The following is a 13553-nucleotide window of genomic DNA, read 5'->3' as shown; positions in this document are numbered from 1 at the left end:
GGTAAGTAGAACACAGTAGGCAAACTGTACCCATAAAACAGGTTACATAAGAAACCAATGCATATATCAAGAGGGGAGTGAGTTGGGGGGAATGTTCCGACTGCAAAAAAGTTGAAGGTATGCAAACATACAAAAAGCAAGCATCAACCACAAACAACAACTTTGACTTCAGCAGTACAAATCCACGGGGAGAACCAGGTCAGGACCAGTGAGTGTCTGGCAATTAGAGATAAACGAGAGAGAGAGAGAGGAGGGGGGAGGAGCGAGCCGGCACCCCTGCAGCTCCCAGTGGGAACATATTGCCACAGGGGTGTCGTTCCCATCCCCACCCCCATCCCCCCGCATACAATATTGAATCAAATTATCAGGAGGAGTATGTCCATTTATCCCAGGCAGACCTGAATTTCGGGTATGAAAGGGAGGCAAACGCCAAAGCTCTCTCCATAGTATAATTGTCATTAACCAATTTAACCACATCTGAGAAACTAGGGATGTCAATAGACCGCCAACGGCGCAAGATCAACACTCTGGAGGCTAGGAGAATATGTAGAACCATTTGTCTGTATTGAACCGGATAATCATCTAGGCCCAAGTTTAACAGAGCTAACGCTTTCTTAGGGGGGTTTAAAATACCCGTAACTTCAGCTATACATCTGAACACTCTATGCCAATAACTCGTTAGGGAGGGACAATCCCATAGTATGTGAGCCAGCGTTCCTCTGTGACCACAGTTCCTCCAACAGAGATCCTCTACAGTGGGGAAGAACTTAGCTAGCCTATCGGGAGTGTGATACCACCTATTAGCTATTTTCAGCATCATTTCCCAGTGTGCGGAACAGTGGGAATATTGGAAAGTGTAGGACAACGCTCGAGACCATTGCTCTGGGGTAAAATATTGACGCAGATCTTCTTCCCACTTCAGCATGGGCCGCGTCTTGCAGGAGGCAGGTGTGTGGAGGAGGAGATCGTAAAACACAGAAATACCCTTAGCAGACCTTTGACTGGAATGGTAATGGGTCCAGACTGCAAGCGGGACCTTCCTAGTAAGCAAGGGGTGTCGTTTAAGAAAACTATAGATTTGAAGCACGGACAGGAAAAGAGCATTAGGTATGTGAAACCTACACATCAAATCCGATGGGGACATCAGAGATTCCCCCATAAAGAAGTGGGCGAGCTCAGTGATACCTAGACGTGACAGATCCGACGTCCGAAGCTCAGGGAGAAAAGCAGATAAAAAACTTAGGGGCAAAGAGGAAGAACGGTGAGGGGCCACTACGTACTGCTTCCCCCGGGCGTCCTCCAGAAGCCGCCATGCCATCAAGGAAACCTAAAGGGTCGGAGGGAGTTCAGGCAGAGACCAGGGGATCCAGAGGTCACCCAAGAGAAGCAACTGCAGATCCTTTGTAGGGGACAGGTTGGATTCAATAGAGACCCAAGGAGAGTCCTTGACTGGGAAGAACCAACGTTTCAACTGGTCCAGTCTAGTGGACCAATAGTAAACCCGCAAGTCCGGTAGTTTGGCACCACCCAAGGCTTTCGGAAAAGCGAGAGTGGAGGTAGAGATCCTCGCCCGTTTACCACCCCAGATAAACTTGCGCATACCTGCGGAGAGAGCCTCTAAGTATTTGCCGGGGAAGGGGACAGGAAGCGCCCTAAACACATACAGCACTTGGGGAAGAATTGACATCTTATAGGCCGCCATCCGTCCAACCCAGGAAAGTTCAACTTTAGACATAGCAGCCATGGTGTGATCTAATTTTTTAATAAGGGGATCCAGATTGGAAGAGAGCAACCGGGACACACTGGAGGTGACATTTATCCCCAGGTAGGGAACACTCTCGTCAGTCCAGGTATAGGGGTAAAGAGACTTCAACCGGGACACCACCTGCCGGCTGATGCCCAGGTTGAGCGCCAGGGATTTGGAAGCATTAACCTTATGGTAGGAGATTTCCCCAAAAGCCTGTAGTATGCGCTGCACAGAAGAGAGTGAACAAACCGGGTTCGTCAGGATAACAATGATATCGTCCGCAAAAAGGTTAATCTTGTGGACGGTATCACCCAGACAGAAACCCTCCACCGACTCGTCTGAACGAATGGCCTCCGCCAGGGGTTCAATCATCAGATTGAAAATTGTCGGCGACAGTGGACACCCCTGACGGGTGCCATTCGTAATGTCGAACGGAGTCGAGGCGACACCAGAGTTAAGGACCTGAGCAGAGGGACAGGAGTAGAGTGCCAACACGGCCTCGAGAATACCACCAGTGAAGCCAAACTTCTCAAGAGCCATACGCATATACAGCCAGTTGACCCTATCAAACGCCTTCTCCGCATCCAACGTAAGGAGCAGAGAAGGCGTTCGGGTACGTTCTGCCAGATGCACCAGGTTAATGATGCGTCTAGTGGCATCCGATGTCTGCCTACCCGGCATAAAGCCCATCTGGTCACCCTGAATCAGACAGGGGAGAAGGGGTTGAAGACGGGCAGCAAGCACTTTGGCGTAGAGCTTTATATCACTATTGAGAAGGGAGATAGGCCTATAGTTGGCGGGGAGGGCAGGGTCCTTCCCAGGTTTGGGAATAGTTGAAATATAGGCGCTTAGCATGTCCCGGGGAAATGCAGACTTCTGGGCAGCTTGATTAAACACATCCGCAAGGTAGGGACTAAGGGTTTCATCGAACAATTTATAGTATTCGTTACACAAACCATCCGGGCCAGGGGATTTCCCAATCGGCAGGGAACGGATAGCTTTAGAGACCTCTGCACTAGAAAACTGAGAGGACAGGGTTTTTACTTGGTCATCCGATAGGGAAGGAAGGGTGAACTTATCCAAAAAGCTTCTAATAGCCTCAGGGCCAGGCTACACAGTGGAAGGGTCATGGGCCAGATTGTACAGCGAGCCGTAGAAGGTCGCAAACTCATTTGCTATATCTCTGGGGTGCGAAAGTTTAGCTCCCGTCTCGTGGTGAGATAAATGTGAAATCCTAGTAGAAGTCCTCCTTTGCTTAATCTTGGACGCTAGCCATTTGCCCGCTTTATTGGCGTGGGAGTAGTAACGGAGGCGCAGAGCCTTAAAATGGCCATCGTAGCGCTCCATCAAATGGGTCTTAAGGGATTCCCTCTTTAGGGATAGATCTGCGGTCACAGAGGAATCAGGAGAACGCTTATGGGTAGCCTCCAGAGTGTTGATCTCAGAAAGAAGGTTGACCAATTTTTAAGTATATGCTTTCCGTAGCCTAGCCGTTTGCTGAATGCAGATTCCCCTAATAAATGCCTTATGCGCTCCCCAGAGCGACCAGGGGTCAGAGACCGATGGGGCATTGTATTTAAAAAACTCACTCAGATGATCTGCAATTACCTTGCTAGTGGCAGGGTCTTGAAGTACCTTAGCGTCACAACGCCACATAGACGTCCGTTCTCTGGGACCGCCCTCCTCCACCACCATCTCCACAGCTGCGTGGTCTGACCACGTAATGTTACCGATGGCCGAGGAGGAGACCTTACCCAGCAAAGGGAGAGCCACCAAGAAAAGGTCTATACGGGAGTACGAACGATGTCTGGAGGAAAAATGGGAGTAGTCCTTCTCCGAGCCATGCAGGCACCTCCAGACATCGTAAAGTTGCTCCCGATGTAACAAGTGCTTGATAGAAAGTCGTCGACCACGGGCGGGCACCGAAGTGTCAAGCCCGGGATCGACCACTGCATTAAAATCACCAAACATTACCAAACTACCATACACAAGTGAGGAGACTTTCCGAAGCAACCTGTGGAGAAAACGGTGCTGATGACTGTTCGGAGCGTACACCGCCACCAATGTTAGAGGCAAGCCGTTAAAGTCCCCCTGGAGGATCAGGAACCGTCCATCCGGGTCACTAAACTGGTTCTTCAAGGAGAAAGCGACCGTATCTCTGATAGCAATCAAAACTCCCCTTTTCTTTTCCTGGGCGCTTGCAAAGAAGAGGTTGGGGAAACTCTTGTGAGAGAAACGGGGTTGCCGGGAAGCCATAAAGTGGGTCTCCTGGATGGACGCGATGTCCGCCCGTCTGTTACACAGTTCAGTCCATAGAGAGTACCGCTTTGCTGGATGGTTCAGACCGTTCACGTTCAAGGAGAGGAATTTAATGGTCATGGTGTGTAGAAGAAAAACAGTAAATCCTGGATGGAAGCAGGGTAGAGCAACGATGAGCAGAGCAAGTCAAAGTTGAGTGATAGTCCAGAGGTGGGAATCAACTGAGGACCATAGTGTGCAGTAGAACCGGAACAAGAAAGGTAGGGTAAAACAACAACTGCCAAAAGAGGCGTAAAAAAAAGTCTACGAGCAGGCAAAACCTGCAACCAAAAAAAGGAGGGCCATAGGGGAAAATCACATCCTAGGCCAGGGACTGTGAAGGATACTGTGAGGAGACACGTTCTCCGCTACTGGAGCGTTGCCTGGAGTTGGAGCGCTTTCGGGACACCACCTGCCATTCCCCCTGAATGGACAGGGGAGTAGGTAGAGCAGGGGCGACAGGTGAGCGGGGGGCATCCGTGATAATACCCCATCTACGCAGTAGCGCCATACCCTCCTCCATGGTGGAAATGGTGACCGTAGATCCATTATGAGTGATAGACAAGTGGGCAGGGTGTTTCCACTTGTGCAAGATGTCATGGTTTCTGAGAGCCTTCGTAATGGTGGCCAGGTTCCTGCGTTTCTGAAGTGTATGCCTGGACAGATCCGGGAGGATCTGAATGTGAGGGAACTCCCCCGGCATGGCATGTAGTCGCCTCGACGCCATGAGTACCTTGTCCTTAGCCTGAAAAAAATGGACTCTTAGCAGGACGTCACGGGGTAGATCTTGGGCGATGAAGTTCGGCTTAGGGATCCTGTGGATCCTGTCTATCCTCAGGTCCGAAGCCGAAAGAGAGGGCACCAGGGCAGCAAATAAATCGGTAGCCAACTTTTCCAGTTGCTGAGGTTGTACGGACTCTGGCACACCCCTAAGCTTCAGATTATTCCGGCGTGACTGGTCCTCAAGGTCCGCAACCTTGTCCTTGAGCCAGGTTATGTCCTCTGCATGCCCATTGTGTGCGGCAACTAAGGTGTTAAGGGAGAGCGAGCATTCAGTCATGGACCGCTCCACAGAATCCACCCTGTCCCCCAACTGCTGAACCTCACGCCTGGTCTGTGTCATTCCTTGGACCATATCAGTATGCAGGGAAGCCCATAATGAGTGCATCATGTCCTTCATAAGGGTCGCAGATATCGGGTGGTCGCCCACTGGAAAGGCTGCAAAGGGGTCCGCAGCTGGCGGGGCCTGGGAAGGTGGACCACCAGATGCTGCCAGACAGTCCATCTGCTCTGTGGGGGCAGGAAAGGAGGGGGGAGACCCCCTCCGTTGCTTCTGCTTAGCAGGACTCCTGGATGAGGGTGAAGGGGGTGAAGAGGATCCCGAAGAGTTGCCACTATCGGGGTTCGCCACTTGCCTGAGAATAGGTGCACAGCCAGCCTGTCCATGAGCTCCGTGAGAGGAGGGAGGAGGAGTCCTCTGCTGCAGACCGGCGCCATTTTGTGGAAGGCCGGCCGCGTGGGAGATCAGAAAGCCGTCCATCCGCGTGAGCTGCTGGGAGCCCTTCTTCCCTTTCGCCATCAGGGAGGTCACCGGTGTCAGTGGAGGAAGATGCGCCGAAGAACGGATCGTCCTGGCGGTCAGTGGAGGCTGAAGTCCCGGGTGGCCGATCGGAGCGCCGGAGCTAAGCTGCCATCCGCCGCGCCGTACGCCACGCCCAGAGTTCATGCATACATTGAACCCATGCAGGCAGGGGGTCCCCAATTCATGCATACATTGAACCCATGCAGGCAGGGGGTCCCCAGTTCATGCATACATTGAACCCATGCAGGCAGGAGGTTCCCAGTTCATGCATACATTGAACCCATGCAGGCAGGGTGTCCCCAGTTCATGCATACATTGAACCCATGCAGCCAGGGGGTGCCCAGTTCATGCATACATATGAACCCATGCAGGCAGGGGGGTCCCCGGTTCATGCATACATTGAGCCCATGCAGGCAGGGGGCCCCTAGTTCATGCATACATTGAAACCATGCAGGCAGGGGGTCCCCAGTTCATGCATACATTGAACCCATGCAGGCAGGGGGTCCCCAGTTCATGCATACATTGAACCCATGCAGGCAGGGGGTCCCCAGTTCATGCATACATTGAACCCATGCAGCCAGGGGGTCCCCAGTTCATGCATACATTGATCCCATGCAGCCAGGGGGTCCCCAGTTCATGCATACATTGATCCCATGCAGCCAGGGGGTCCCCAGTTCATGCATACATTGAACCCAGGCAGGCAGGGGGTCCCCAGTTCATGCATACATTGAACCCATGCAGGCAGGGGGTCACCAGTTCATGCATACATTGATCCCATGCAGGCAGGGGGGTCCCCGGTTCATGCATACATTGAAGCCATGCAGGCAGGGGGTCCCCAGTTCATGCATACATTGAACCCATGCAGGCAGGGGGTCCCCAGTTCATGCATACATTAAACCCATGCAGGCAGGGGGTCCCCAGTTCATGCATACATTGAACCCATGCAGGCAGGGGTCCTTAGTTCATGCATACATTGAACTCATGCAGGCAGGGGGTCCCCAGTTCATGCATACATTGAACCCATGCAGGCAGGGGGTCCCCAGTTCATGCACACATTGAACCCATGCAGGCAGGGGGTCCCCAGTTCATGCATGCATTGAACCCATGCAGGCAGGGGGTCCCCAGTTCATGCATACATTGAACCCATGCAGGCAGGGGGTCCCCAGTTCATGCATACATTGATCCCATGCAGGCAGGGGGTCCCCAGTTCATGCATACATTGAACCCATGCAGGCAGGGGGTCCCCAGTTCATGCATACATTGAACCCATGCAGGCAGGGGGTCCCCAGTTCATGCATACATTGATCCCATGCAGGCAGGGGGTCCCCAGTTCATGCATACATTGATCCCATGCAGGCAGGGGGTCCCCAGTTCATGCATACATTGAACCCATGCAGGCAGGGGGTCCCCAGTTCATGCATACATTGATCCCATGCAGGCAGGGGGTCCCCAGTTCATGCATACATTGATCCCATGCAGGCAGGGGGTCCCCAGTTCATGCATACATTGAACCCATGCAGGCAGGGGGTCCCCAGTTCATGCATACATTGGACAGCAGCCCAGAGTTGGGCATTAACCCTAAGGGCTGTAACTCTATTATTTTAGGAGGACTGTTGTATGGGACTTGTATCTCTGTATTTAGGCTTATTGACCCTACAGTGCCACTTCCCAAATTGTACAAACCAATATTGGAGCTCTGTCGTTTTTTTTTCCTTTTTCCTTGTCCCTCCTGACTTTGAATGAAGGCTGATTTGTGCTTCATAAAGCGCATCTGCCTCCAATCCAATCAAAACAAAACAAGAAAAATGTGTTTTTCCCAACAATAACCACTTGAGCTCCGGAAGGTTTTACTCCCTTCCCCTTTATGATCAGGATTTTTTTTTTTTTTGCTATTCAGCACTGCACTACTTTAATTGGCAATTGTGCAGTCATGCAACACTGTACTCAAATTAAGTTTATATCATTTTTTTTTTGTTTCCAGATAAATAGAGCTTTCTTTTGGTGGTATTTGATCACCACTGGGTTTTTTTTTTTTTTTTCAATGTGAATGAAAATAGACCGAAAAAAACCCCCAATATTTTCTACTTTCTGTTAAAAAACATATCCAATAATAAAAAAATGCTCAAATGTATTCTGCTACATGTCTTTGGAAAAAAAAAATCCCCTAAAGTATACATAGCATTCAGTGCTGTTGCATTTTGAATGATAACCACTTTAGCCCCGAAAGATTTGGCTGCTCAAAGACCAGGCCCTTTTTTGCGATTCGGCACTGCGTGAATTTAACGGACAATTGCGCGGTCGTGCGGCGCTGTACCCAAATTAAATTGACGAAACAAACAGAGCTTTCTTTTGGTGGTATTTGATCACCTGTGCGATTTTTATTTTTTGCGCTATAAACAAAAAAAAATAGCAACAATTCTGAACAAAATAATATTTTTCACATTTTTTTTATATCAAATTCTCAAATAAAAAGTAGAAATCTAATTTTTTTAACATTTTAGGCCAATTTGTTTTCTGCTACATATGTTTGGTAAAAAAAATTGCAATAAGCGTATTTTGATTGGTTTGCGCAAAAGTTATTGCGTTTACTAACTAAGGGAAAGATTTTTGTCATTTTTATTGTTTTTTTTAACAAGTAATGGTGGCGATCTGTGATTTTTTTTTTGCGTGACTGAGACATTGCGACGGACAGATTGGACCCTTGACTGACATTTTTGACACTTTTGGGGGGACCAGTGACATTACTACAGTAATCAGTGCTATATATATGCACTGTTACTGTAAAAATGACACTGGCAGGGAAGGGGTTAACTTTACTGGTGATTAAGTGTGTCCCTAGGGGCGTGCTTCTAACTGTGGGGGGGGCGTGGCTTGTGATGTAATCACAGAGACATGGGATCCTATATAGCAGGACCGTATGATCTCTGCAGTTACACCAGGGAGAATGACAGACGGCTTTGTTTACATCACCGCCTGCCTTTCTCCCTCTCTTGTGGGAGATCGCGAGTGGCCGGCGGACATCGGAGCCGCCGGTCACACGCGCTGGCTCCCCAGGAAACGAGCGGGGGCGGGAGCGAGCCGCTAGTGGAGCGCGCTCACCCCCTACAGGCTCGTGGGCGAGGGACGTAGATCTATGCCCAGGAGCGGCTGACTGCCGCAGTAAATAGTCGTGCGGCGGTCGGCAAGTGGATAACTAGTCATGCAACACTCCACCCAAATTAAACTTTTATCATTTTTTTTTTTTTTACATAAATAGACCTTTCTTTTGGTGGTATTTATTCACCACTGAGTTTTTTATTTTTTGCGCTACAAATGAAAAACATTTAAAAAAAATATGTTTTTCTTAACCACTTTACCACCGGAGGATTTTGCTGTTCTACGTCCAGGCCACTTTTTGCGATTCGGCACTGTGCGACTTTAACTGACAATTGCATGTAACGCCGTACCCAAACAAAATTTATGTCCTTTTTTCCCCACAAACAGAGCTTTCTTTTGGTGGTATTTGATCACCTCTGCGCTTTTTATTTTTTGCGATATTAAAAAAAAAATGTGAAAATTTTGAAAAAATAACAATATTTTTCTACTTTAACAGTTAAAAAATATCCAATATATTCAATTTTTGTCATATATTTAGGCCAAAATGTATTTAGCTACATGACTTTGACAAAAAAATTCTCAATGAGCGTATTTTTAACCGCTTTATGACCGGAAGGTTTTACCCCATTCCTGACCAGGCCATATTTTGCGATTCGGCACTGTGTTACTTTAACCCTGCCTGTCTGCTCCTGTGTCAGTGCCCCTCCTGTCCTCCTCTGTCCTCTCTCCCCCCTCCCTCCCTGCCTGTCTGCTCCTGTGTCATTGCCCCTCCTGTCCTCCTCTGTCCTCTCTCCCCCTCCCTCCCTGCCTGTCTGCTCCTGTGTCAGTGCCCCTCCTGTCCTCCTCTGTCCTCTCTCCCCCTCCCTCCCTGCCTGTCTGCTCCTGTGTCAGTGCCCCTCCTGTCCTCCTCTGTCCTCTCTCCCCTCCCTCCCTGCCTGTCTGCTCCTGTGTTAGTGCCCCCCGTCCTCCTCTGTCATCTCTCCCCCCTCCCTCCCTCCCTGCCGGTCTGCTCCTGTGTCAGTGCCCCTCCTGTCCTCCTCTGTCCTCTCTCCCCCTCCCGCCCTGCCTGTCTGCTCCTGTGTTAGTGCCCCCCCGTCCTCCTCTGTCATCTCTCCCCCCTCCCTCCCTCCCTGCCTGTCTGCTCCTGTGTCAGTGCCCCTCCTGTCCTCCTCTGTCCTCTCTCCCCCCTCCCTCCCTGCCTGTCTGCTCCTGTGTCAGTGCCCCTCCTGTCCTCCTCTCTCTCCCATCCCTCCCTGCCTGTCTGCTCCTGTGTCAGAGCCCCTCCTTTCCTCCTCTGTCCTCTCTCCCCCCTCCCTCCCTGCCTGTCTTCTCCTGTGTCAGTGCCCCCCCGTCCTCCTCTGTCATCTCTCCCCCCTCCCTCCCTGCCTGTCTGCTCCTGTGTCAGTGCCCCTCCTGTCCTCCTCTGTCCTCTCTCCCCCTTCCTCCCTCCCTGTCTGCTCCTGTGCCAGTGCCCCCCCCATCCTCCTCTGTCCTCTCTCCCCCCTCCCTCCCTGCCTGTCTTCTCCTGTGTCAGTGCCCCTCCTGTCCTCTCTCCTCCCTTCCTCCCTGCCTGTCTTCTCCTGTGTCAGTGCCCCTCCTGTCCTCCTCTGTCCTCTCTCTCCCCTCCCTCCCTGCCTGTCTGCTCCTGTGTCAGAGCCCCTCCTTTCCTCCTTTGTCCTCTCTCCCCCCTCCCTCCCTGCCTGTCTGCTGCTGTGTCAGTGCCCCCCCGTCCTCCTCTGTCATCTCTCTCCCCTCCCTCCCTGCCTGTCTGCTCCTGTGTCAGTGCCCCTCCTGTCCTCCTCTGTCCTCTCTCTCCCCTCCCTCCTTGCCTGTCTGCTCCTGTGTCAGAGCCCCTCCTTTCCTCCTCTGTCCTCTATCCCCCCTCCCTCCCTGCCTGTCTGCTCCTGTGTCAGTGCCCCTCCTGTCCTCCTCTCTCTCCCCTCTCTCCCTGCCTGTCTACATGGGTATGCTCCCCCAAATTTTTTGCTTGTTTATTATGTGTTCAGTCTGACCAGACTACCGAGGTTGAGCAACCCTCCCCACCCCCCACACACACCTGTACTCTATCAGTGTCCACTATCAAGTGGATATAGGAGGAGTCCCCCGCAGTGCATTTGCACATCTTTCCCAGCAAGGAGTATTATCTCCAAGGGTTAGAAAGGCTGGATTCATCTCTTTTTCATGGCTAGTGTAGGACCCACTGATAATGGGGTACTTTGACGTAGTGGTGGGCTTGAGCACGATATGGCCATATGGTGGGACCAAATCCCCATTTTTATTTATGGACTGTCTTCAGATTTGGTAGTAATTTCTTTTGCATGTGCGCGCTATTCTCTTTTTTAATATACATCTCTCCCCCCTCCCTCCCTGCCTGTCTGCTCCTGTGTGAGTGCCCCTCCTGTCCTCCTCTGTCCTCTCCCCCCCTCCCTCCCTGCCTGTCTGCTCCTGTGTCAGTGCCCCTCCTGTCCTCCTCTGTCCTCTCTCCCCCCTTCCTCCCTCCCTGTCTGCTCCTGTGTCAGTGCCCCTCCTGTCCTCCTCTGTCCTCTCCCCCCCTCCCTCCCTGCCTGTCTGCTTCTGTGTCAGTGCCCCTCCTGTCCTCCTCCCGCCGCCTCTCTCCTCCTCCCCTCCCGACTGATGTCAGTGAGGAATCCTCGGCCCCGCCCGCTGCAGGCAGCTGTCAGACGGGGAGAGGAGAGAGCCGACGGGTCACGTGAGCGGCGCTCGGCCCTCTGAAAACTGGTAAAGAACGGCTTATTTTTTTAAAACACATACACAGACACACAGGATTATTAACCACTTCTGGACCGCCCGCCACCGATTTACGGTGGCAGGGCGGCCCTTCCGCCGCAAAACGACGTAGGTCTATGTTGGTCACACGCATGCAGCTAGGGGGCACTGGGCAGCGGGAACGCTGAGAGAGAAGAACGGTCGGATGTTATAATCACAGCCGACGGGTTCTGCTCTCTGGAAAGATCAAAGAGTGCCTGTGATCCTTCTATGTAGGATCTCAGGTGTCTGTGATCATTTCACAAGCCCATCCCCCATACAGTTAGAAACACGCCCCTAGGTACACATTTAACCCCTTGATCACCCACAGTGTTAACCCCTTCCCTGCCAGTGTCATTGTTACAGTAACAGTGCATATTTTTAGCACTAATTACTGTAGTAATGTCACTGGTCCCCCCAAAAGTGTCAAAAATGTCAGTCAGGGGACCGATCTGTCCGCCGCAATGTCGCAGTCCCGCTAAAAATCACAGATCGCCGCCATTACTAGAAAGAAAAAAAAAGAAAAAAAAAACAATAAAAACAACATAAATCTTTCCCGTAGTTTGTAGATGTGATAACGTTTGCGCAAACCAATCAAAACGCGCTTATTGCAATTTTTTTTGTACCAAAAATATGTAGCATAAAACAAATTGGCCTAAAATGTTAAAAAAATCTTGATTTTAAATATTTTTTTTGGGAATGTTATATAGCAGAAAGTGAAAAATATTGTTTTTTTTTTTTTTAAGAATTGTCGCTCTTTTATTGTTTATAGTGCAAAAAATAAAAATCACACAGGTTATCAAATACCAGAAAAAGAAAGCTCTATTTGTGGGGAAAAAAAGACATCATTTTTATTTAGGTGCAGCGTCGCACGACCGCGCAATTGTCCATTAAAATAACGGAGTGCCGAATCGCAAAATATGGCCTGGTCATTAAGGGGGCAAATCCTTCCGGTCCAGAAGTAGTTAAACAGACCAGACAGGATGGTAGGAAGTGGCTTAGCAACCACTTGAAAGGGGAAGTTGAGTTGAGGGGACCTGCCCCTGCCCCTGCCAATCACCAGGGCTGTACCTGAGCTGAAGGGGGCCACCCCAAGAGTAGAATAGTCAGTGGATGGGTGTCAGCAAGCGAGAAGGAGGATACTAAGGACACTCTCCTTTGTATCCTCCTTCTTGCTTGCTGACACCCGTCCAATGACTATTCTACTCTTGGGGTGGCCCCCTTCAGCTCAGGTACAGCCCTGGTGATTGGCAGGGGCATGTCGCCTCAGTGCATTTTGGGATACAGTATAAAAGTCAGGAGCACATGTGCTGCAAGTTCTTTGGCTGGAGAGCAGAGTCCCGGAGGGAGGGCGGCAGCTGCCTCCTCCTCAGCAAGGCCCGGAGTAAAGGAAAAAGAAAACCTAGACGGAGGGCCGACATGACAGGGTTAAAAGGGGGATTGGAGTAGTAATTTAAGGAGGGTTTAAAGCAAATAGCATAGGGACACTTACTGGATTGGTGGAGTGTAGGGAACAGGTGGGGCTTTAGGGGTCAAACAGTAGGAGGGTCCTGTTGAGGTCTTCAATCATGAGAGAGATGACATCGGAACAACTTCCCACCCTCCCTCCCCTTTTGTTTGGTGGTTAGGTTCTTGTGTAATTTTGGGGCTGTTTCCCTTGGTGGTATGTCATGGCAGCTGGTGGGGTACAAGGTCCTTGTATGTTCTTTATTTGATAAATGAAAATTGGTAGGGACCCGTCTTGGGTACGGCTCCCTGTGCTTTGTCTGGGTTGTATCTGCTAATAGTGGTGTTGTCTCCGAGTCGGTGTTTTGTGGCTGGAGGCATAAGTTTGGTGAAGCAGGTACGTGAAGTGGTGGTGCCTACAAGGACCTTGGGGGCTCCAGATTTCAGAATGTACTGACTGTCGCTTGTATGATTTATATATGTTATTTATACAATTTGGTTTAATAAAAGGCTGCTTTGGCCATTAAAACTCCAATTATGGTGTCCGGTGTTTTACTTGGGTAAAGAAATAAGGGGGAGTGTTGGTCAAGCAGTTATAGAGACAAAATCATCTTTTAT

The 13553-nt window shown here is 50.5% G+C and overlaps 1 protein-coding gene and 1 pseudogene across 2 annotated transcripts in view; both read right to left on the bottom strand.

Annotated features, from left to right (window-relative positions):
- LOC309567811 (uncharacterized protein) overlaps positions 1 to 4126 on the bottom strand; it is a gene marked incomplete at both ends in the record, with an annotated part of 84694 nt that extends 80568 nt beyond the window's left edge. Inside the window, 2 exons of the mRNA XM_082273269.1 lie at positions 1359 to 1972; positions 3722 to 4126. Coding sequence (XP_082129395.1) covers positions 1359 to 1972; positions 3722 to 4126 — 1019 coding nt within the window. The remainder of the gene's footprint in view (positions 1 to 1358; positions 1973 to 3721) is intronic.
- Positions 1 to 13553, bottom strand: part of LOC309567775 (vomeronasal type-2 receptor 26-like) — a 411836-nt pseudogene that overhangs the window by 283912 nt on the left and 114371 nt on the right. The window lies entirely within an intron of this gene.

This window comes from Pelophylax lessonae (assembly GCF_965119305.1).
Source record: "Pelophylax lessonae genome assembly, chromosome: 1".
NCBI lineage: Eukaryota > Metazoa > Chordata > Amphibia > Anura > Ranidae > Pelophylax > Pelophylax lessonae.
The sequence above is the reverse complement of the archived record's forward strand: the minus strand, read 5'-3'. Positions and strand labels throughout refer to the sequence as shown.